Raw genomic sequence first — 23,780 nt, 5'->3', positions numbered from 1 at the left:
GCTGACCTTTAGCGCAGGTTGAATAATGAACATCGCGGCGGCTCTAAAGTGGTGTCAAGAATAACAGTGTTAAAGTGGCGATGGCATTCAAACGGGATGACTAAAAAGCACACTTGTGGTAGTTTTAGTTTTTTCCTCTCCGAAAACTGTTCTTAATTCCCTCCTGTGTTTTTTGACAGGCGGTCCGGATACAAAAAGGGTTTGTTCCGGGCGTGCGTACGGTTCCCTGCAGGACCGAGTGGCCTTTCTCGGGTCCATTCAGCCGCTTCCTAATGGGATATGTCACGTTGAAAAGACGAGGCGTGGAAGAATGCTCGCCACTTCAAGCTTGACAGGGGTTATCCCATCACACACACACACACACACACACACACGCACACGCACACGCACACAGGTTTCATACATCTGGCAAAGGAGCTGAATTTCAAAGTCAATCTTGCCTTTCCAAAGCATGAGTACTTTTAAGGCGGAATGATTAATGGATTCAAATCAACACCTGAGCTATGGTCGTGAAAAAGTGAAAAAAAAAATTCTGGGGGACGGTCGCACATACATTGTGATGCAAAGGAGGAGGCCGAAAAATATCATCCTGCAGGCCACAAATGGCCCCTGGGCCGTAGGTTTGAGACGCCCGCACACAGATTTCTCTCTCTCTCGCCTAACTTGTACGACCAAAACATTGATGTAAAATATATCCGGCATTGTACAGTATAACACAGATTAATTTATTGCTTGCTTGATCGGAAAAAAAATATTGTCTAACGATATAGAATCAAATATTGTGTACATTGTACTGAGTCACATATTGCCCTAAAATCATTTATGAAATATTTCACATTATAAAATTAAATATTGTTCAGGATATTTTTTGGGGGGGGGGGGGGCAATAATAAATAAGAAGTGTAGTCTTCATATATCATTGTGAAGTATAAAGACAAAGTATATGAGAGTGTATTGCTTGGTCAGTTCGCCACCTTGAATAGGACATTCAGTCCCGTTTCTTTCTTCTTGTTCTGGCACAGGATGCTTGTGCTCCGTGTGGCCAAAAGAGCACCACAGTGCTGTCAGTACGTGCTGCAGTGGGGGTGATGAGCAGGCGGGGGTCAGCATTCTCCCCTTACATTACACGCGGCACCTCCTCTGCGTTCCGCAAGCTGACCAAGAAGAGCGCGGCGCACTCTCCTCGGCGGTTTGGCCGATGTTTTGACTGCCTCGGGCCACCGTAGTGGGAGTAATCAACACAAAGCGCAGCCCTACTTCCATAATCCTATTGAGAAATTCAGAAAGAATCGGATTCTATTTAGAAAATGGTTTCAGGGCAAAGTATGAAGATGGAGACTCCTCTCTTTGAGGCTTTTATGAACATTTAAGTACGGACTGTGCACCACAAAAGACATGATATGAAGGGGCCGCGACCGCCTTAGGCCATTTCACATCACTATAGCATCCTTAAAAACTTTTTAGACCGCCTCAGCTCATCCAAAGGTCACCGTTATAACCACACTGAGTCATTTTCACTCATCATAGGCCACCTTAAACTCCATGAAATAACTTTACCGCGGAATACAAGATAATTTGCATCTAATAACTTTTATGTATTTATTAAGTGGGGATATGAAGAGAAATGTGTTAATTGGCTGGAGGAAAAAAAACAGACCGCCGCACACCATCTTAGACCACCTTTAACAAATTTACATCACCGCAAGCAATGCTTAGAGAAGCTTTGACTTGAAATGAAAAATGCGCCACGAGAGGCAAAGTTAAGGCCATCGCCAAAAATAAGTTATCCAGTTTTTAATGGCTTCAAATGTCTTTATAGCTAGCGTGTTTTTATATGGTCTCTTTATTACGAGCGATACTAGAATTGACTCACTGGCTGTATTTCCACATCCTCATGTTTTTTTTTTTTGTGTGTGTGTGTGTTTGTGAGGGTGAGATGTGACCCAGTGGTGACCGCACATCATCATCATCATCGCAATGAAGACAGCGTTACCCCTTTAAAACGTCTTCTGTCCTCCTATACAGGAGGTTGCCACAGTAACACGGCCACATGCAGATGGGGGATCGGTGGTCGCCGCAAACCAACTTACTATTTGTTGTGATGTACAGCACATCCCACTAATGGCCACCACCCCCTCCCTCCTCACCCGCATGTGTATAAATAAATGATGGTTAATTCTACGCGCTAAACCTTTAGCGGTTGTGATGATCAGTAAGTAGCAAGTACACGTGACTGATATGAAATATTTCAGAAGCACCTATAGCCATTGCTCGGCAACTGTCGGGTGTCTGGAAGGATTCCGGACAAAACCGGGACTCAAGGGGTGACGGCACAGGTTGGCAACCCAGGTTGTGACCTGTTCAAGAGACATTTGCATCCACTCCCTCAAAAAAGCAAAGTTGTTTTCTTGCTTTCGTTTGACAATGGGTTTGGGTAAGCCAGAAATACGGAATATTGCCAATTTAAAACACACAAAGCAAAATTAACCCATGTCTGGAAATAGATATAGGACGGTTAGAAATACCAGATAAATAGGGAGAGCAACTCACACGCAAAATCTCAGTTTCCATCCTAATTAGGCTGCTTTTCTTTTCTTTTCCGAAACAAACTCTAACTAAATCCTCAGGGGTTGTTCTGTCCACTGGTTGCCATAGTGACACACCAAGCAGCCAACAGTTGATGGTGGCTAAAGTTAAAAATAAAGTCAAAGCTAATAAGCTGTGATTGCTTGTTGAAGTGAATTCATAGAATTCATGTAAAAAAAAAAATCCCAGTGACTCATTGGGGTCTCAGAGTCGTGCATGTGTGCGAGTGTGTGTGGAGGGGGTGGGGGGTGTTTGGCATGTGCGTACGCAAATTCATTTGGCGTGGGGGGGAGTGTCGCGTGGGTGCCCAGGTGTGATGCATATGCACGTGGCAGACGGTGGCTTTTGTGTTTGTGTGTTTTTTGTTTTTTTGTCACCTGTGCACACCTCTTCACCCCAGCAGATGGGCTACAATTAAAAGCCACCATCTCGGAAGATAATATCAGACCATTTTAAAATGTTTGTAAACAATCTGCAAACTGGAACACCCAGAGAAAACCCACACAGTTACGGGGAGAAAATGCAAAAACTCCACAGAATCTAAAAGCAATTTAAGAGCTCCTTAAGGCCACTTTAAGTGCCTTATAAAATTAGCTCAGTCAATCGAAAGCAAGTTAAGACCCTTTAGATCTTCGCATCATCTCATTGCAACATTTGAAGTTTCTTGCAGCTTGTAACGTCGCCCCAAGAACAAAACATGTGGCCTGACATGAACTTCATGTCTTGGCTTCCGCTGAGTGATAGCAAATCATTGCTGTCTGAGTTTTACACGGTGTCCTGACTTTTGCAGAATTGGGCTTTGTGACAAGACGATAACAACCCCAAGTCCCCATTTCCCCAGTGCCCTCCCTTCCTGCAAAGTGGATCCATCTCTCCAGTATAGGTAGCGAGACTTTATTCGGCGCCACAGAGCCTCCAGGCATACAGCCTCATTATAGGCCCATCGCTTCCTCGGCATCAGCGCCCACGTTGACTTTTCGCGATACCGCACCCACCCCACAAACCACCCCATTAGTCCCAGTGGTCATGTCAAGGAGGCAACGGCTGACTGTCACTGCACATAAACTGGGGGAAAAAAAAGACCCTCCTCATATCACATTACCTGCAAATGTTTTCGTCATTACAGAGTTCTTGTGACAATGGTAAGAAATGTGTTGGAGAGTGAAAGTTTTTTTTTTGGAAGGAGCTGTAGGAGGTTGTTTGAGACATTTAGAGGAAATAGTTTTGTCAATTCACAGTAAAAAAGTCTATGTTTGGTGGAAAGGTGACTGTGGTTTAGCTAAAAAGTTTTCTCATAGGAAAAAAAATGAAAGTATAAATACTGTACTGTAATAGGACACACAAACAACATTTTGGGGGGGTTTGTAATACTCATGTGCTTGCCCTGGGCATCCACAGTGCTTTGGACGTCAGTGCCAGTTCTTCATGATAACGGCCACCTTGCAGAATACAAAGGAACAGTACAATTATAGATTATCCCGTAAAAAAAAAATAAAATAAAAATGTTAACAGCATACTCCGTCAACCATCGTATCATTAACGTGATCGCTCCTCGAGCAATTCACTTATGATAATCGCGAGAATGCCTCATAAAAATACACACACTATAAATAATTCATAGAGTTACAAAAGTCACACTTGGGCACACAGTGCACACACACACATTTACACACTAGAATTTGGGGGTGGGGAATAAAAAAAAAAAGATGGCAGCACTACATCCACCTCGTGACAGAAAGGGAAAAAAAAATCCTCGGGGATCAGGAGGTTAAACTCACGCACGCAGCAGGCAGCCAATTAATAGCCTCGATGACCGGTGACGTCACCGGCGCCTTTTGACAATGTCGATAACAACGGCGGCTGCATTAACAAGAGACCTGATTGAGGACATGGAGACCATGATGATAAGAAAGGTGTGTAAATGGCGGCGGCTCATTAGACGCCATAGTAGAAGGATCAAATGTTATATCACACGAGAAGGCCATTAGTGATTTAACCGGAACTATATATACTGAATTCACAAGGAAAATTCACATTCGTACACACCGATTGATTTTGGACATTATAATTGATTACTACAATGGGACCAAGATTGCTCTCAATGATTAGCAAACTCTTTCCACCATTCATGTGACCTGTAGCCTGGACGACTCAGTTGATTGAGGCAGAAAATCATTTTGAACGAGTGTGAACACAACAAATGAGCTCATGTGGCTGCATGCATGTCAATTGAGAGTGCGAGAGAGAGAGACTATATCAACAAGAGTAGTATGTTCAAAATTAATCGAACATTACAGTACTATTATTCGGACATAGGACTGAATTTTTAGTTCCACTGTGCGACCCTAGTAAGGATGAAGCGGTTCGGAAGATGAATGAATGAATGTGCATTACCCCAAATTGACCAGTAGAGGGTAGTAATGTAAAGACGTACACAACAACTGCTGCCGCGGTTTAGACCCAGAGTGAAAATATTAGGGACAGCAATCAGCGTCATGCCATCCGTTTTAGAGCACAACTACAATGACAAACACATCTGTCCAAATATTATGCAGGTGGGCCTAAGATTGTGGACCGTCACATGATAGACCGGGAATGGACAATGTATAAATCAATCAAATAAAAAGCAATTTAACATGTTTTAAAGGAAACAATTGGTTAATTTAGTGTTTTGTGAAATAAAAAAATTAACGATTTCATATAAATTGAAGATGGTTAATTTACATTAAATAAATGATTGATAAATTATAAATAGATAAATTGATCTCTTTAAACAGTTGATGTCATTAAAATTGGAAAAAAATAGCTTTACATTGCTGGTTAATTTATTGTGAATTCTAAGTAATGTTATATTCAATATTAAAATAATTGTCAATTTAAATATAAATTAAAAGTAAAGCTCATGTGGTAAGTCGTTCGAGAACCTGCCTCACATCTCGGACATTGGTGGTTGGAAACTTGTGGCGGTTTGCACGGTATCCTTTTGCTTGCTCAGGTGTTGTCCAAGGCTTCCTACCAGACTGCAAAAAAAACAGAACAAAACAACAACAACTGAATGTTATGTTCATTGAAAACTCTAAATTGGCCTTTTGCAGGATTGTCAGTGTTTGTCTATTTGTGCCTCACGATTGGCTGTTCAAGATGTACCTCACATTCTTAAAATGGACGAGACAAAAGTATTCCAAATTGGGCAAAACAGCTCAGGGACCAAGCCAGTGCTCGGTTATTTATACCCAATGAACTGGGTTGAGAATTTGACCCGTCATGATGGGTTACGACTTGGAAGGAGTAAAAATTACCCATGAGTTTTACTGATTATCAATCCATCCATCTAATTTCAACACAATTTATCCTGAACACAGTCGAAATTCAAACGAAAGGCAGACGACACCCGGAACTGGTTGCCAGTCGGTCACATGATGAATAATAAATGCAAGTATCAAAATCAACTGATGAAATGACACATGTCCTCTCCATGTGGACTCGCATCCACCGGGACCGTGGTGGGCCGTGCCGCCGCATCGTCTGCGTGTGTGCTGGGGCTCATTTCAAGAGAGGGGAGCACATTCAGACCCCTGATAACACAGCAGGATTAAGAGCTCCAAGGGGTTAGAACACAGCGATAGCATGCCAGTGTTTAGTTTACCCGGCTATTAATACCACAGAGCGGAGGAAGAGCAGCAGCCAGGCAATGGAAGAAGCTCTCTCATTAATTCGTTAACACCCATTGTTCAGAAATATTGAGCCGTGGGTGGAGGTAGGACACGTTCACGCAACAGTACTGTATGTCGCCAAATTTTAAAAAAAAGCACCATATTTGTTTCGGTTCCATTAGCCTCTTAAAATAACTTTCAATGGTTCCATTCACCTCGAACTGACAAAACTCACTGGCTCAGTTGAGCACACACGGCTCTATTTATTCTTTTGGCCCTTTCTGTTTGCGGTTCAAATTAAAAATAGCACTTCAAGTTAGAAGAGGCCATTTGTATAACTACAAAATGTAATCGGCACAATCTGTGATTGCTTGAAAGTTTAGGTTGAATTGAAATGATATGCTGTGGGGTTTACTGAGAAGTTGAAATGTGGACTGTGGAAGTGAAATGGTTTGAATTGGTTGAGAAATGTGGACGGAGCGGTTAACGCTGTAGAAATTGTCTTCATTTGGGAATTTCAATAAAATAGCGCTCAAGATGTTCTGAATGAAGTAAATTTGGAATGGAAGCAGTGGGATTTTTTTTTTGCTCGTCATTCACCTGAATGGGATTTTTTTGATGTTGAAAATGGAGAATTTAGGAAAAAGTGGACATTTGTGGAATGTGAACAGTGGTTTTGAAGATTTTGAATATTGCGAATGTCTGCAATTTTGAATAGTTTGAATTGGAATTAATTGTTTTACATTATCATTTTTTTAACCGTGAGCTAGCTTTACAGAAATGGCTCCCACACCCCAAACTCAGAGATGACAAACTCACTAGCTACTTTACTAAATTTAGGGTTATTTTGAAAGTCTTAATTACTGACGCAATTTACACTTACGTGAAGTCAAAGCTGTGTGCTCTCGTTCCTGAACGAGTGTGGAGTACAACGGATCACTACGCCCCAAACGGGTCGTTGTTAGGTCAAGGTGTTCTTCCGCCTCCCCCGCGATATCTTCCGGTTACGCACACGTCATCTAGTTTTCGATCATATCATACGATAGAACTTTATTTTTATGTAACCATTGTTCAATTATTTTTCACAAATGTCTTTTTTTGTCTTTGTCAATTAATAATATACAAGAGCTTTGAGGGTTCATTCTAAACATATCTGCTTCAGTATCACTCTGCATCCATATAGGAGAAAGAAGGTCAAACGGTTTGAGAATTGTGGTCTACTTGTATTTATTAAAAAATACACTTATATTCACGACTCCGCAAGACAAGAGTGACTAGCAGCTCAGATTTTACTATGAAAAACACAAATTCAAACATGTACATTTTTACTCTCGGCTCATCTATAAAGAGCATCCATTGAGTGAAAGGAAAAACACGGACAATACACAAATAACGTTCCTATGTACACTATGTCATGCACAAGTGTTTCCAGAACCACTTGCTCTTGCGTCCTTCTCACACTTGATTTTTCCTTCCAAAGCTTTTCCGTCCCAGTCAGAATTAAGCTGTGTGTAATTGGACTGAAATTTTTTTGGGCTGTGTCTGTGTGTGCCTTGAAATGTTTTCAGTGTAAAATTAGTGTTTGATTTGACGCTTCCTTCCGGTCAGTAAAGTGCAGTCCATACTTATGATTACATCCCTCTATCTCATTAAGAGCACTTATCAAGTCTTTGTTTGCTGTACTGGCCTCAATAGCCAGTGCTACAAATCAGAAACAAGCAGTCAGTGTAGGATGCCACAAGTGCATGCACGTTCATCAACCACCCCGTCGTCCATATTTGCTTCACCCTCTCTGGGCCTCTTGGGACATGGAGCGCCCAAGGGCTTTGGGCGCCTTGGAGAACTCCATGAGTGTGGGCTTGACGGGCGGCAGGTCCCGCGTGATCTCGGTCACGCTCCTCTTGGTCGGGCAGGCGCCGTCTGCCAACGGGAAGGACCTCAAATCCTCGGGGGTATGCGGGGCGCCGCGGCCCAGCCGGACGCCGAGCTCAGCGGGTGTGAAGATGGGCAAAGGCAAGGTGTGTCGCTTTGGCAGCAGCTGGTGCTCCCTCACGCCGCGCTCCACGGTGCCCACGCGGAAGACGCCGGACGGGCAAAACTGGGTTAAGGGGGAGGCCTTCCACTGCCGGCTGAGCGTCTCCTTGCGAGAGTCGTCGTTCATGTTCATCGTCTGCCTGCGGACATCAAGCAAAAATGAACCTTATTTGCCGAATGGTTGAAAATTAAAAAAAATATCATCTCACACTGGTGCACATTTCAAGACAGGTTGCACACTAAATATTCACAAAACTGTGAATATTTATTTTTAGTTCTTCAGACTTTTTTTTTGCACGTCCTCGTATGACGGACAGGTCTGCCCAATTTCATGTCACTCAGTGAAACTGACTGCTGGGGCTTACCCCCACCAAACGGTTTGTAAATCCTCAAAATGAAACGTAGGCAAAAACCTTTCACAGTTTAGCATCAGTCATCCGTCTACGAAATCAGGACTCCTCCAAAACCCAAAAGGGTTCCATGAGTATGTATGCAAAATTCAGGGGAATTTTTGATAATACATCCATCCATCCATCCCATAAAACCTGAATTTTTGGGAAAGGATGAAGCATTCAAAGCCATCCCTCACCGTTCTTCAGGTTGAGTCTTGAGGCTGATGCTCTTCCAGTCAGCCCAGTAGCTCTCCCTCTGCGCCTTATTCTCTTCCCGGACGCTGCATGCCAGCTCAGCTCCTGCCACCAAGCCGTTACATTTCTCCACCATGGTACACACCTCCATCTTCTTCCTGAATCTCAGATCAACTGCGATGGATTTTAAAAGCAAGCGTGACGATACTCCAGCTGGACTTCTGGGCCGAAGTCGCGCCACCGCCTTTATGGACGCACTGTTGCTATTTCGGACATGTGTTGTCAGCGGACAATCGGGCCTAGCGCCGACACCGGACACCAGAGGTGTTCTGGGAGCTGCCGCGAAGCTCCTCTGCGGAGACTAATTGACAGGAAAAATCCCCTCCCGAATGGTCGATGGACCGACATTTTCCACATCAGCTGTGCCGTACACACTGGATATGGATTATATAACCACACACAAACACAAAGGGCTCCTCGGACAAAGAGGAATGTTGATATGGATTTGGTCTTGATGTACGCCGAGGGAGCCATGGCTAATGTGGAAACGGTCGATGACTGGCATAGCTTCTTTTCAAACACTACAGCACGGTTTAAGCCTTTGAGCCTTTAAAACTTGACTCCTGAGTTCGGGTCAAAGGCACCATTCGGACACTCACTTAAGAACTTCTCGACCACTTCAAGTCAATTTTAGTGTCAAATGTGCTACATGTTCAACACACAGCACATATGAAATTTCTTTCTTGGGGAGCGAGAGGAGCCGCTGCGGGTGCCCGTGCCGCACTTGGACTTGATCCCAAAGACTCACAACTTATACGCTAAACTAAAATGTGAAGTTGTTTTCCAAGCCAACTCATTGGATCGCTGTGGATTTTGAGGAGATTCGGTTGTTTTGAACCCAAGGTTGGGTTAATTCATTGACACGGCAAAGTGAGTTGTAGATTGCTTTTGGATGGGCTAAAAAGCTGAAGCTGGTCACCATAAATATAATGAAAGATTATTGGAAAATGTTGGTGGACATGAGGGATAAAAGTTCAAATCAGGGCGGGGCCTGAGGCAAGCACCGACAAAATATTTTTTGAATAGATTATTCCACTCATGAATTGAATCCAATTGTATTTAGCATTAAATTGTTAGCCAACTTCTTTCTTTTGCGCTGATGCAGCGCCGCGTGACGCCATCAAACCCGTTACTGCCCGCTGCCTCACGGTCGCCGCATCCACGGATTCGTCACCTCAGTGACAAGAGCGCCACGCTGCGCACTCGGGTTACGCCGCCCGGGAAGCGCTCGCCTTTGGAAAGTCGTCTGCTGGTGTGATGTTACGCAAGTGACTCACTCGTCTGCATTGGGTAATGACAGATTGTAACGCATACACAGACAAACGCGCGCACACACAGCATTGCTATGATGGTAGAATCAGCTGTTAATCCTGTTAAACCGAAGCCAATAGTGACTCAAAGTGATCACCGTGCCAGACTTTATTTTGAAGTTTCTAATAATTATGTCAAAAACAAGACAGCATTAGTCAGTAACAACAGCACTTTTCACATTAGGCCATCAAAGCTGATTTTCCTCCCCCCATACCCAAGTCATAATCGTCTCTCTTGTATTGCGCAAACATGACCTTGAGCTCTTGACCTGTAACTTAACAACCACAACAACAACAAGCAGTAGCAACAGCTGAGCACCAAAACATGCCCGGCTCCCCGGCAGGACCACCAGACACCGGACGGCGCCCCACGTCGGGCCCGGGGATTTGTGGCATGCCTGGCGGAGCGGCGTGTCCCCGCCAGCTGGGCCCACATGCACAAGCATGCATCGACGCCAAAAGCGTTTCCTTTAAATCACTCCTCTGAACTCCAAATAACCCGCTGACAGCATGTGACGCGGACTCATGATGGACTCCGCAGGCTTGCAACTTTTATTTGTTATCATTATGAACAGGCCAAATACAGAGAGCAGCAAGCAAACAGTTGACTGGTTTCTATTCTCCAAACATACTTGAGCGAGTCAGCTGTTTGGATTGGCAACTGGTTGTCTAGTCATGTGATGCTCATAGGACGCCCTGAAGATGATCAACCTTACAGCGAAAATCTAACCTTAAAGTCTGCCGCCCCCTGCCGGGTTTGTGGAGCTACTACAACCCTTCAGGGCTTCTCCAGACTCTCCACACTGTCGTCATCGTTAAGGCCGCCTTTCATGGCCTCCACGCGGGCCAGCAGCAGCGGAAGGTTGATGGCGCCGGAAGGTTCGTCCTCGTCGTCAGAGTTGTCCCGGGGCGGGAAGAAGCGCCTGGCCTTGGCCACAAAGTCCTCGGCGATGTCCAGGTACAGCAAGCGATCCTGGCCGGAAGGACAGAACGTTGGGAGCGATGAAGTGTATCGTCGAAATATAGTTGCAGGGGGCCAAAAGAGGACCCTGATAGGATGGACTGTGTGACATTTATCCTATATGAAATTTAAGTGTTGTGGTCCACTCTTCCTTGCAGAATAACTTTAATTTGCTGGAAGGTCTACACTGATGCGTTTAACACGGCGCCGTTAATGCGGCTCTGAAATGACGAGCTCAGACTATATCGAAGGGTGAAAACCATGATGAATTGCCGGTCGCGGTGGGTTATTTTGACAACATCACAGTGCGGAGCAATTCGAAAGTGTCTGTGATGGGACACTTTTCAGCCTTCTCACCAGAATGAAGAGGTATCTCTCCGGCGGCAGCTCCCTTCTGCTGAAGAGCGATGTCTCGGTGTGGAGCGTTTGTAGGAGAGAGCGCGCTGCCGCGGCGTTGCGCATGCGGTCCAGCGAGGCGCCGGCCGACACGGTCAGCAGCGAGTCGGCCTCGGCCGTGAAGCCTGGAAGACGACGTCGGTGGTAAACTTCGGTTTTGGAATGCAATGGATTACAAGTGCAAATACAGCTGTGCCATGAGATACGAGTGCGGCTGACTTGGGATAAAAAAAAAATGCCGTATGATGGCATTGAGTCCAACTCAATTTACTTGACAACAAGTAGCTTGACAGATTCTTAAAAAAAAGAGGCTTCAAGCTATATTCGTGACAGTCACATTTCAAGCAAAGCAAAGAGAATAAATTAACCCCCCCCCCCACACACACACACACCATTGAAATAGTTTTAAACCTTTTTTTAAACCGTTTCAGATTTTCGATTACCTACTCTGGACTCTCAGAAATGACCATTTTCCATCCTCTGATGCGTTCAGCTATGCTTATCCCTCAGACTGGTTGAACTTAAAATGCGTACCAAATATTTAATATCGAGGATGATGTTGTACATGATTTAAAATTCATTTTCAAGGCACAGTTTTCAAGAAAATTTGGAATTTATGAGATTAGGTCAACCAACACACAATGTGGCTGTCTGTCTTATTTCAAGTTTTTACACTGAAAAATATTGTTGATTGAACTGCTATAATTGGAGTTTAGAGACATTTTGGAGGTGTTAAATATGTAAAATAAAGGTAACAGTGTTTCTTGACATGCAAAATGCCTCTGCCTCTTCTTTAATGCCATGTAGAGTGATATCACATTTTTATTGCAAAGGTGTAAAGTGGATTAAGTCACTTTTGTCCCTACTGAAGGCCCAAGTCCAAAACTCACCACCCATCCACTATGACCAATGACCCATTGCTTCTAAAACCTCCCAATGCGAACAATTAGGACGCAAATGGCTTGTATCCTCTCGTTGGGTCACTTGTACCGCAAAAGAACACTGCACTTGACACAAAACTGGTGAACATGCGGTTCTGAAGAGAAAAGGTGGGACTCACCGAGGTTCTCCAAGATGGTCCTCCACTTGTCCCGGACTTCCCTACGCGTGTCACGCATGGCCTCGATGTCCACGCTCAGGCGGCGGTAGCCCTATAAAGGACAAGACTGCACAGCTCCTTCATCCTGCCTCACTTTCCTTTTTTTTTTTTTTTGGATGTACCGTGGATCCCATGCGGGTCTTGTTGCGGGCTTGCAGCAATGCGTAAAGCGCCCTGTCGTCATCCCGCTCCGAGTGGCTGGGGTCGCCCGGCTCGCTCCACAGGTTGGCCTCCTCGTCGCGGCGCTTCTGCACCTCGCGGTTAAAATACTCCAACGGATCCGGAGTCCTCGGAGTGGACATTTTGTTGTATCGTTATTACATCGTTATTACAGCTTGTAAAAATATTTACAAGTTTATAAACAATTGAAATATGTGGGGAAAAAATATTTGAACGGGCACGACAATAAGGCAGCAAATTTCTATATTTTAGGCGAGGTATATTTGATCGAGGCCGAATTCCTACCACCGCATGCAGAGACAAAAAACATGAGGGTATTGAATGAGTGTTTTTACTCCACTAAGGGCTGCTTCTCATCGTCGTCGTCGTCGTCGTAGCAGCAGCAGCAGCACAACTTGCAGAACACCGAGCCCATGGAGGATCAAGTTCGGAATATCCCAGCACTTCTTGTCCTGAATGCCTGAGGATGATTTTCGCTCTCACATCCTGGAAGGGTGGGAGGAAAAAAAACAAAACACGAGTAAACGAGGAAAAAAAGTCAGTACCCGTACAGCTTTAGTTACCTCATATTCGGCTTCCCATCCTTCAAGATGCTACGGCGGAGGCCAGGGAAGGTCTGCTGCCTCTCGAGGAGTCAACTCACACAGGCAACCTCACACATACGACAGCCATCGCCCCGGCACACGGTCACAGCCATGTCATGTGAGTGGGACGAACATCCCCCCACCCCCCGCCCACCACCTCGCCTCAGTCGAAGCACAACACCCCTTTTTGACTTGGTCGCGATAAAATTGTCTCTCAACAGGCACAATTTAGCCCTCAGGAGCCCAGAGTCAGCATGTGACTTACACGGTTAGCTCAATTGGCTTTATTGTGGATAACCATAATGCTTTTGGTCAATTGATTTGTGCAAAGAATTCAATGAAACATATGGCAGGGTAAGCAATAAAAGCAGCATTTTGTCTCATTAAGTTTAAGGCATAGCCGATTAAAAACTTGGAATTGGTGGCCATGTGTCAAGCACCATATTGAGATTCTTTTATTTTTCCATTTTGACTTCCATCTTTATCATTCAAAATCAATTTCAAGTTAAAATTCTATGAACGGTGACCAGTGGAGTGCCTGTAGTGGCCTGCGAAAGAAAATGACTTTATAACATGAAATCAATTTATTAGACACTACCTAAAAAACAAACAAAAAAATAAACAGTTGGTCAGTTTGTCATGATAACTTCAAATGAACGTTTGTATAAACACAAGTACAGTATAATGTACGTGCGTGACATTGTTGACAACAAGTGCACGGATATTTAAGAGACAAAGCAAAGAGTTTAAGGCACTGAAAATGCCTCCATGGCTCAATTCCCACCCATCTGACATTTTCCAGCACTCACATGTTTGCCGCTGAATGTGAGCAAAGAACAATCTGTCCCCTTTTGCTGGATCATCACATGTTGTCATGATTTGATTTTTTTAAGAACGCTCCCAAGAACAATGATTGGGTGGGTTTAATCTTTTAAAAAGTCCACTACGCTGAATTCTATTTAAAAAAAAAAAGATTGATCGTCAATCGTTGGTACTCATGCTAAGCTTGTCCTGGTCATCCACACACCAAACACTAATATAGTAATTAACAATTGTTCTGAAATAGCTGGATTTTTTTTCTCTGTGCTTCGGTGGTCATTCTTGTTCAAAATGGGGCCGTGCGGTGCCTCGTGTTCAGTGTCTGCTTCACAGTCCTTAGGTTTCACCTATTGACATGAAATTGGGTGGACATGTCGATACTAATAGAGGGCATAAAAAAATTCTCAACGACCCACATCTCAAACTGAACAGGAAGTCGGCCATTTTGATTTGAAGCTGCCAGTTTGGAAAAATTCCACGGCTTGATGAAAAGCAACTTTGGAATTGCACAAATACAGCCCAAACAGAAGCAGATGTGCAACGCAAAATTTAACGTGCTACATTTCAGGTCATCTATTGTGAGTGGGCCATGTTATCACATTTTCCGACTCAGTAGCTCCTCTGCCTGCAGAAAACGAGAGGGGAAACCCAATCCACATAAGATTTGGTGGACATGTCAATTGTAATGGGACGAAAGAAAAAGTCTTAAGGACCCATGATCGAATTTGAACAGGAAGTCGGTCATTTTGGTTGAAAGCAGCCATTTTGAGTTGGGACTGCACCGAAAGTGAGCCGCAATCGCTATTGGGGACATTTCATCTATCTTCTTTTTCTATGGAATTTTGATATTTGCATAGCAAATAAACAAACTAAGCAAACTGGCTTATTTGGTGATGTTTTGGAGACTGTGTGCGTGAGAGGACGGCTGCTGTGTTTCTCTAGATTTTGAAGAAGGATTAAAAAAACAAAACTGTTTTTCTATGAATTATTGCTCTATAAAAAATTGATAAGCCGTCAGGTGATAAAAATCCACATTTTTAAAGTTAGAAACAAAAGTAAAGGGCAATTCATGTAAACAAAAATGAGAGATATTATTTCTCCCTCTATAATTCCCGAGGAAATTTACCAGAAAATGTCCACACTATCGCAACCCTTCATTTTGTGTGTGTGTCTCTCTCTTTTTTTTAATTTTTTATTAACACCTTAAGGCAAGGAGATCAGCTTCGACTGCTCCTGTCTCCCTCATGTGACAAATAGGGTAAATGTTGAGTGGGAAGGCACCAGACCAAAAGGAAGCAGAAGAAAATAAGGCTCAGAGAAAAGGTTCAGTCTTAACAGCCACATTGTTTGCAGTGGCCGATGCGTTCTCACGTGCAACGCGTGTCCTCAGCTTAAGAGGAGCCAAGTCGCGGGGACGCCGCCTCGCTGTCTGCGTGGTGGTCATGCTCCTAGCATGGGTGGTATTGGCGCGGGCAGCGCATGGCGGGCCGCAGTTCGGCGATGCGCTGGCGCAGGTGGGACATGAACTCAAACATGGTGGCAGCCAGACTCTGGTGGATGAGGTAGCGTGGTAGTCGACCCTGAGGAAAAACCCAGGGTCCATTTAGTTTTTAAAAAGAGTTCCTCGCTCCAGTCTTCTGGGAATACTTTCTACAACATTTTACAGTGTGTCGGATCGGATTTAAGACCAATCTCACACATTCTTCCATGCCACAATATTCCGAGCACAATTTATGGATTGTTGTGTGCACACCACAAACTCGCTGGCAGTGAATTTTAGCTTTTAAGATTATTGGACTTAGAACATTTATTTTACAGAGCTGTGAAGAAAATACATGCTACAATACAGTATTTTAACCAATTCCTGTTGGGAACTCACACTTTGGGGGAAAGGTTAAGATAAGATAAGATATCCTTTATTCGTCCCACAATGTTACTCTCACCCAACCTGATTGATTTAAAAACTAACTACAAATTAAAATAAATAAATAAATAAAAATAAGGAGTGTACAATTGCTTTTGTTGATAAACTGTCCATGAAAGCCGTTCCACTCGGTTGCATCATTCAGTTCTCCTCACCTTCAGGTCCGTGTTGAGGATCCAAATGAAGGTGCAGACGGACGGGTTGCTGCTGGATTTGAGGACCACAAATCCGCCAGGACCGTTTTCTCCCCTGTTGAGCAGAAATCACACGAAAATGTTGGTGGGGGGGAGATTGCCCCCCAAAAAAAGACTGATCCTGTTGCTTTTTTTTTCTGACCTAACATAACGTCCACAGGGTGCTTTGGCGTCATGATCAGTGGCCATGCCGGCAGAAAGGTAGCAATCTCGTTTACGTTCTACCCGTCGGACATTGACAAAGTCCCTGTGTGGTCAAAACACGATTAGTACAACACAGAGAAGGGTAAGGAGTAGTGAGCCAAGATGGCGGCTAGATACCGGGGAGACACCACTCCGCCGGCTGCCCCAGCCGAGACGTCATACGTCACCAGCGTGTTGTCGTCCACCCGCTGCAGGATCTGAGGAGACGGAAAAAAAAAAAACCACCCCATCATGATTGTAAACAAGATTGACTAGCGCTGAGTTGGAATGAAATCCATGACAAAAATGCTTTGAGTTTGCGGTTGTGCGGGCAGACTGCTTTGGACTTTTGCCATCTAGAAGTACAAGTCAAGTCGAGGCGAATAGTGACACAACTAGTCAACGCTCACCTGGCAAACGGACACGGTTCTGTTCCACAGGACCATCTTCTCGGGCTGCAAAATGACCTCCTGGTACACCAGCTCAGCTGAACACTGCATGAAGGCCTGTCAAGAGCACAAAATGGCGACCTCACCAAGCATACCAAAGACCACCACAAAGAGCGTCAAATTCTGCAGCGAGAGCGCAAGTAAAACGCTGCTTGGTGACTACTTGGGATGCCTCGCCGTCACCGGAAACAAGTACCGGTAATTCCTCCCGAGGCAATGGTGAGAAAAATCATTCCTAATGTCATCATTATTAATAATCATAATAACAATGTATGAGAATGGTTTGTAATACATTTCATTGAGTACATCATAAAAAGTTAAACTGTGAAATAGTCTCGTGCATTTGGAAGAAGTGTGAATAGGATGTCGCCCTTGTTGGATGTTCTTCAGTTTTATAGCTCAACTTCATCGCTAACAATGGGAATAAAATGGATGCGTATACAGTAAATCAAAAATTCTCTTCTCACATGATGAAGTCCAGTCAGAACTATGAAGAGCTGATGTTATGCTCAAAAGTCCCTTTTTGCACGCTTGTTTATGATCGGCAAACAAAGTGGCAACCCTGTGTGGACACGATCCAGTGCTCCCACAGAATCAACAATAGCCACATTGTCCCTGCGAATCAGCTGGGGAGTTAGTTTGCGGTTATAGCGTCTCAGCTATCTCGTCAGTTTCACACTCCTAAAGCTCGCTGGCAGTACAGCGCTCTCTGTTGAATGTTTTCCATAGTACATTTGTTGAACAAAAATAGACTGGATCGAATTTCACAGTTTCAGTGTAGTCGGTGGTACGGCCAATTGATTCAAGCAAAAAAGATGCGACCGCTTTGGCAACGGCGGCAGGCTCTACCGGAACAATGATGACCGGTGACAATCATGGTTTTGTACAATTTAAAAGGCGTTGAACGTGAACCGTCAATGTAAATCAAGACAACAAAATTGGAACGATGTCATGGCAAAAGGCTGCTTTCTCACTTTAAGGATGAACGTCTTCCCGTGGAACGGAATCTCCAGGGTGTAGACGGAGTCGCCCGCGTCCTGAAACAAAACGTGAAACACATGCAAGTTTAAAGTATAGTTTGCTGTACCTCATGTTTGGGAGTTCTTTGTTTATCAGTGCGCAAAAAAATACAAATAAACATTTCAAAAAACCTCCCTGGCCCCCGACAGTTTTTTTCGGCAAGTGATTATGAAAACAAAAGCTACTGAAGAAAAATCCTCTGCGACTAGGTAGCTTAGCACAATTATTTAGCATTTGATGAAGACTATGGCTGGATGATTATGAAAATAATGTTTTTTTCCTGTCAATAGCGGGACTGTGATTTATTAAGCGATGATGCTTTCAAGGTCTGCATCTACTTTTTATTTTAGCAAACACAAGCAATATCAATATCAGATTGATCCAAACTGCCACCTTCAGAAGTTCTCCGATGACTCTGACTCTCAAGAGATACCGACGCTCGTTCCTACCGACTGCTGTCAGGCTGATGAATAAAAAATAACAATCATAATAATAATAATAATTAAATGATGTGAAGGAAAATTGTAAATAGTACTGCGATTTATCCATTTTGTGTTCATATTGCATTTAATTGAAAGATGTTTGTTGTTGTTTTTTCTCTTTCTTCTTTCTTCTTTCTACATACATTCTTGCTGCTGGAGGCTGTAAATTTCCCCAGTGTGGGACGAATAAAGGATATCTTATCTTATTATACATAAAAAAAATGTTGGTTTTATAGGTTAGGCTTACGCCAATATAAGCGCAAATGAAAGATGAATTAATGTGAAAGACAGTTGATCAACTTCAACTGGAGTTGTTAACTTACAAAAGTTCCCCCCTAGCCCCATAATGTAGCCTTTACGATTTGAAAACTCAATTCTACTCCCGCCCGATTTACCGCCCGAGGTAAAGAGACTCAATTACGGCCCCGATTAGGGGAAAAGATGCAAAACGAAGTGGTGGACCGTGAACAGAGTTAAGTTCTGCATTGCTGGAAGAGTTCATGCGTTGGTATGAACAACTTAAAACAGGAAGTTATGCACTAAACCAGGCATGTCCAAAGTCCGGCCCGCGGGCCAAATCCGGCCCGCGGTCGAATTTCATCCGGCCCTCGGCCCCTGTCATAAAATCAGTGCCGTCTGCCCCGCAGGTTGGGCGCAATGGAACACGTGTTGCATTGACTGAGGTCTCGTAGACTGGTGAGTGATGTTTCATAGAGTACTGCTTCCCTCTAGTGGCTAAATGAGTAATAGCATTCACTAAATGAGTAATAGTATTTAGACACTAGAGGGCATCACTCACGAGTTAACAAGACATCACTCCGTGTTTATATTGACTGATATGTCATATTTCAAATGATCCTTGCAGTTGTGGATGTGTGTATTGCTTGTTCATTTCCCTGTTGTTTGAGTCAAAGGTTTTGTGACTATTGAAAAGTCATGGTGATACATTTTATGTTTCAAATCAATCAATTTGCACTCAGGAGACTTCTGTTTAAGAAAAAGTCAAGTGAATAAGCAGTTGCATGTGATATACCTGTTTCAAATGAACCAAAAGAAATTCTTAAGATTGTTGAAATTAAAATAAAAATGGAAATGTGAAACAGACTGGCTTACTAAAATTTGTTGAACAATATTGTTGTTCAATGTATAGAATGTCAGCCAAGGTCGGCCCCCCGACATTTTACCACATAAAATCTGGCCCCCTTGGCAAAAAGTTTGGACACCCCTGCACTAAACGAACGCTTACAGTTAGGCTTGACTGAGTGATTTTTTTTTTTGTTTGGTCAACAATATTTTAAACCGTGAACGTGTGCGTAAATGCTAGTCGAACTAGGCCACGGTGTGCCCGCCTCTTGCCCAAAGTCAGCTGGGATAGATTCATGTTACCTGTGACCCTATTGAGGACAAGCCCTACAGAAAATGGATTTTGAAGCGGCCAAGCATGCACGAAGTGCTCACGTTGTTCTTCTCAAACTTCCAGTTTTCTTCCTGAGTGAGGATCTGCTCCACAATGGTCATGGCCTCGCATCCTTGTCGAACAAACTCCTTCTCCTGCGGTGAGAGGAGAGGAAAAGTCAGAGAAGAGAAGGTCTCGAGTTGATGGCGAGGGCGGGATCTTATTTGGGATACCTGAGCAGTGACGGCGCGCCGGCCGAGACCTTCTTCGTCGAGATCTTCCTCGGAGCCTGCAGGAGGGTAAAGAGACTCAGCAAATACAGTACAAGGTGGAAAGACAAGCTAAGATTGCATTACCTGCGACCGATTCGGGCGGCGAATAGAATTGTCCGTCAGATAGGGCGTGGGGGTACATGACCGGGGCGCGCTCACAGGCCGCATTCACCACTGCGAGGTAAGCTGAGGACAAAAAAAGGTTCAAACCTCAATGATTTTTTTTTTGGGGGGGGGGGGGGGGGGGGGGGGTTCCATCAGGTGGCCGCCATCCACCTCGCTCATCGTCCGCCTCCTGCGGGAGAACCTTAAAGTCCAGGAACCAGGTCTCCAGCCAGGCCACCACGAAGGAGGTGATGGGCAGCACATAGCCAAATGCATTCTGGGAAAGAAGCTGGACAAACACAAAGCGGGGTGATCACGCAGCGCAGCATGTCGATGGGGTCACAAGGTGAAAAGTAGTCCCCACTTCCTCATTGCGAGTGATGCAGCTCGCAATAAATCATGACCGAATGCAAGCCCCGACGTCTGCAATGTTTTCAGGCACTCGCACGGAAGCGAAAACGTTTATGGGGTGGAAACTGACAAACCTGACAAACACACACACGGAAGAAGAAGTAGCGGCACTCACGTTTGAAACGATGACCTTCACCACGAGGAAGACGCTGGTCACGAGGGTAGTGACCTGCGGGGTGTTTATTTTGCAGGTCTTACATCCTCAAATTTGGGATTTTTTTTTTTAGGGGTGGGGTATTTTGTCAAATATTCCAAGGTGACTCACCGCTATTACCCACCAGTGCCGCAACCGGAAGGCGGCGTAGCCCACCTGCAGGCACAGGAAACGGAACAGCGCCAGGAGCTGTGAATGGGAGGGAGACATGATATGAGCTGGAGAAAAAAAGTCGGCTGACTTTGGTCATCGACAAAAATTAGTCGACAAAAACATTTCTGCCTCAAAGTTAATTTTTGATTCATCATTTTAAGCGCAATGAACGGGACAATGTGTGACGATTTTCACCTCTCACACTCATTCTCTCACTCGAAAGATACACCGAAATGGATACTGCAGTGTAGAATGAGACGATAGGGAGCCCAAGCGGGTACAAATAATACCTGCACCTCACATGCATATTTTTTGTTGATATTTTACAAAAAAATAATTTGGGATCAAATTTGCTGGTGTCAAAATTATACCAGCAAACAGATGCTTGCAAAAATCGGTACATTATCAAGCGTGTTGTGGCCTCCCATCCATCCCTAAAATGCTTAGAGAAGTTTCAGTGATTTGCATTTTCCTGTTACATTCCACAAGCCGCGTGATCAGTGATTCTGGGGCTCCCTCTAGTGGTCTGCAAAAGAATCATTGTCTAAAATATACAAAATGTTGCAATGTCTTCCAATAATAATAATTATACTTTTTAGGCATAAAACTACTGTTTACTCTTGATGAACACTTAGGTCTACTATGCAACTGTATAGTAATGTTGATGCTACTTGGAGCGGTCTGTAGTTTAGTTTTTTTTTTTGAGCAATACTTGGTGTAAAAAATTCAAGACCCACTGGACTAGACCGAGTCGATGACTCCGAGTGCAACAACATTTTACTGTAAAAATAATCACTGATTACTTACACAGATGTCAAAAAAGGAAGACCTAAAGTTGTAGTGGATGACCTCCTTTTCCAAGCTGTCCCAGATGGTGCTGGAGATCTGTATCGCGAGCCCACGTGGACGCATTAGTCAAACTTCACATGCCCCCCACCCCTTTCAAAAATAGACAAAAAAAAACAACAAGAGGTCTCTCACATTCAACTCGATGATCCACAACAGCGAGATGAAGAGCAGGTCGAAGGTAACAAAAAGGCAGAAGGTGCGTCGCACGTCCGAGATGAGCTTGCGCTCGGCGGGTGGCGGCAGCAGCAGGTACGGGGACGGCAGCGACGTGGAGTATGACGCGTTCAGAGAGGCGATGGCGGGCAGGCTGCCCCCGAGCTCGCCGTACTCTGCGCCCGGCATTTTCCCCGCACGACCTCAAAACACACACATACAAAAAATTGGCAAGTGTTGTATTGAGCACAATAACAGCAAGTTTCAATTTAAATCAACATCTAAATGTAGTGGAATGCAATTTTCAAATTACAAAGGCTGCAATTGGGGGGGTTGAGGGGGAAGCTTCATTTTGGTTGGTCAGTCGGCATTTTTTATGTATAGATTTGTATTTAGTAGTGTCAAGAAAAGTCCAGTGACTGGACAGTGCAGTCCAGATTTTTTTTCAAGAAACATGTAGAAGGAGCCACAGATTTGTTTACATTATTGCTGAAGGTAACTTCTGATTAGTGACTTACGTAAACGATACACTTGTTTGGAAGAATTTTGTGAAGGTGTCACAGTGAACCCTTTTACTTTAGACAATGAACAAATGTACACTTGTGGTTAAAGTTTGGGGTAAGTTCTCTTTTCTGTTTCCAAGCAAGGTCCATGAAAACGTGTGCTTTGTCAGATCAGCAACGAAAAAAGGAACTAATAAAAAAAATCTTCCCAGAATAACGGCCGCATGTCCAGGTACTTTATTTATTTCCTGTCCAATAAAATGAAGCTGACACAGACAGGCTGAAAACATGTCAGCTGATATTTTTGTTGTACACAAAATGTACCCCCAAAAAAGTGATTTGATACAAAGATTGCAAATAATCTATAATAAAACCATGTATTAATTTAATAATGACAGCTTTTCATCAGAGTTAAGGTGTGCCAGTTTATATTTAGTATGCGTTATTATTCTGCCACTAATGGCGAACGTTGCCAAACAATGAATCACAATATGTTTCAATTGTGACTTGAGGTAAACAAGTCTCCACCATGAGTCATCGCTCCACATTTAACATTGTAATACATCACACCCCATTTTATTTATTATATTAACTTAACATGTAAAAGTAAGCCTATTTATGGCATTTAAAATCACGAACACGTCAGCGACAATCATCATTTTGTGCACTGCACTAATTGTATGTTTCGACTCAAATGTAAGGGGAGACAGAACAAAATAAAACTCAATATTCATAACGGAAATATATTTTTAAAAAAAAATATTTTCGACAAACAATCAAGTTATTTAGCAGCTGTGTTACAGCTGCTAGCTGCCCCCAGTTAGCTCACAAAGGCTAATTTTACCTTCCTCCCTTGGCTTGCTGTGTGCATAACGTTCAACGATTTCAAGCCAGGTCTCGAGTAAACACCGTTGACAGAGATTTTAGCCTCACGCTTTCATTAAAATGACAACAGTTCATGTTTTTAACTTACTTGTTTTAACGCTTCATCATTGCAATGGCAAGTTTTCCTGCCATTCTGAGGACCTTCCGAAGAGGACAAATGAAAACGAAAGATAGGTACCCGCATCCTCGGCGTTTAACGCTCAATCACGTGATCATCTCGTCCGTATGCGCTTGCGCGGAGTCAGCTTGCATTTGTATGAAATATTTTTCACAAGAGAGAATGTTGTTTTTTCATGGTGTTTCTGGGGTTACGTGATACGTTTAAGCACAACTTCACTGCATGTGCTTTGTTAAGGATCCTAACATAGTGAATTAACA

General features: G+C 43.8%; 3 protein-coding genes across 3 annotated transcripts; all 3 read right to left on the bottom strand.

The window, feature by feature from the left end:
• Positions 1-7,510: 7,510 nt before the first annotated feature.
• tcap (titin-cap (telethonin)) lies at positions 7,511-9,095 on the bottom strand. Its single transcript, XM_052048673.1, has 2 exons — positions 8,863-9,095; positions 7,511-8,413 (listed from the first exon to the last, which is right to left on the bottom strand). Exons 1-2 carry the CDS (start codon positions 9,009-9,011, stop codon positions 8,023-8,025), a joined length of 540 nt encoding a protein of 179 aa, XP_051904633.1. The 5' UTR covers positions 9,012-9,095; the 3' UTR covers positions 7,511-8,022.
• A 1,664-nt stretch (positions 9,096-10,759) lies between these two features.
• On the bottom strand, positions 10,760-13,587 carry mreg (melanoregulin). The gene is made up of 6 exons (XM_052048668.1): positions 13,430-13,587; positions 13,202-13,352; positions 12,809-12,974; positions 12,648-12,738; positions 11,549-11,712; positions 10,760-11,203 (listed from the first exon to the last, which is right to left on the bottom strand). The coding sequence occupies exons 2-6, from the start codon at positions 13,279-13,281 to the stop codon at positions 11,009-11,011; spliced, it is 696 nt and encodes a 231-aa protein (XP_051904628.1). The 5' UTR covers positions 13,282-13,352; positions 13,430-13,587; the 3' UTR covers positions 10,760-11,008.
• Positions 13,588-14,015: 428 nt separating this feature from the next.
• stard3 (StAR-related lipid transfer (START) domain containing 3) lies at positions 14,016-23,623 on the bottom strand. The gene is made up of 15 exons (XM_052048646.1): positions 23,491-23,623; positions 21,994-22,217; positions 21,820-21,897; positions 20,971-21,048; positions 20,821-20,874; positions 20,466-20,583; positions 20,274-20,375; positions 20,151-20,206; positions 19,980-20,072; positions 17,994-18,056; positions 16,981-17,076; positions 16,709-16,788; positions 16,530-16,634; positions 16,349-16,442; positions 14,016-15,849 (listed from the first exon to the last, which is right to left on the bottom strand). Exons 2-15 carry the CDS (start codon positions 22,201-22,203, stop codon positions 15,718-15,720), a joined length of 1,359 nt encoding a protein of 452 aa, XP_051904606.1. The 5' UTR covers positions 22,204-22,217; positions 23,491-23,623; the 3' UTR covers positions 14,016-15,717.
• Positions 23,624-23,780: the final 157 nt, after the last annotated feature.

Source organism: Hippocampus zosterae, chromosome 17 (assembly GCF_025434085.1).
Source record: "Hippocampus zosterae strain Florida chromosome 17, ASM2543408v3, whole genome shotgun sequence".
Lineage (NCBI taxonomy): Eukaryota > Metazoa > Chordata > Actinopteri > Syngnathiformes > Syngnathidae > Hippocampus > Hippocampus zosterae.
Note: the sequence above shows the minus strand (reverse complement) of the source record. Positions and strands in the feature narration are given on the sequence as shown.

What these genes read in the sequence shown, in the direction of transcription:
- tcap (XM_052048673.1), bottom strand. Translation starts at nt 9,011, where the DNA reads ATGGAGGTGTGTACCATGGTGGAGAAATGTAACGGCTTGGTGGCAGGA. An exon ending in AAGACTCAACCTGAAGAACG is followed by an intron (nt 8,414 to 8,862) that starts GTGAGGGATGGC and finishes TGATGTCCGCAG; the next exon opens with GCAGACGATGAACATGAACG.
- mreg (XM_052048668.1), bottom strand. Translation starts at nt 13,281, where the DNA reads ATGGGCTCGGTGTTCTGCAAGTTGTGCTGCTGCTGCTGCTACGACGAC. An exon ending in AGACCCGCATGGGATCCACG is followed by an intron (nt 12,739 to 12,808) that starts GTACATCCAAAA and finishes TGTCCTTTATAG; the next exon opens with GGCTACCGCCGCCTGAGCGT. An exon ending in AGAGATACCTCTTCATTCTG is followed by an intron (nt 11,204 to 11,548) that starts GTGAGAAGGCTG and finishes CCTTCCGGCCAG; the next exon opens with GATCGCTTGCTGTACCTGGA.
- stard3 (XM_052048646.1), bottom strand. Translation starts at nt 22,203, where the DNA reads ATGCCGGGCGCAGAGTACGGCGAGCTCGGGGGCAGCCTGCCCGCCATC. An exon ending in GGCACTGGTGGGTAATAGCG is followed by an intron (nt 20,875 to 20,970) that starts GTGAGTCACCTT and finishes AACACCCCGCAG; the next exon opens with GTCACTACCCTCGTGACCAG. An exon ending in GGAAGACGTTCATCCTTAAA is followed by an intron (nt 17,077 to 17,993) that starts GTGAGAAAGCAG and finishes TGCTCTTGACAG; the next exon opens with GCCTTCATGCAGTGTTCAGC.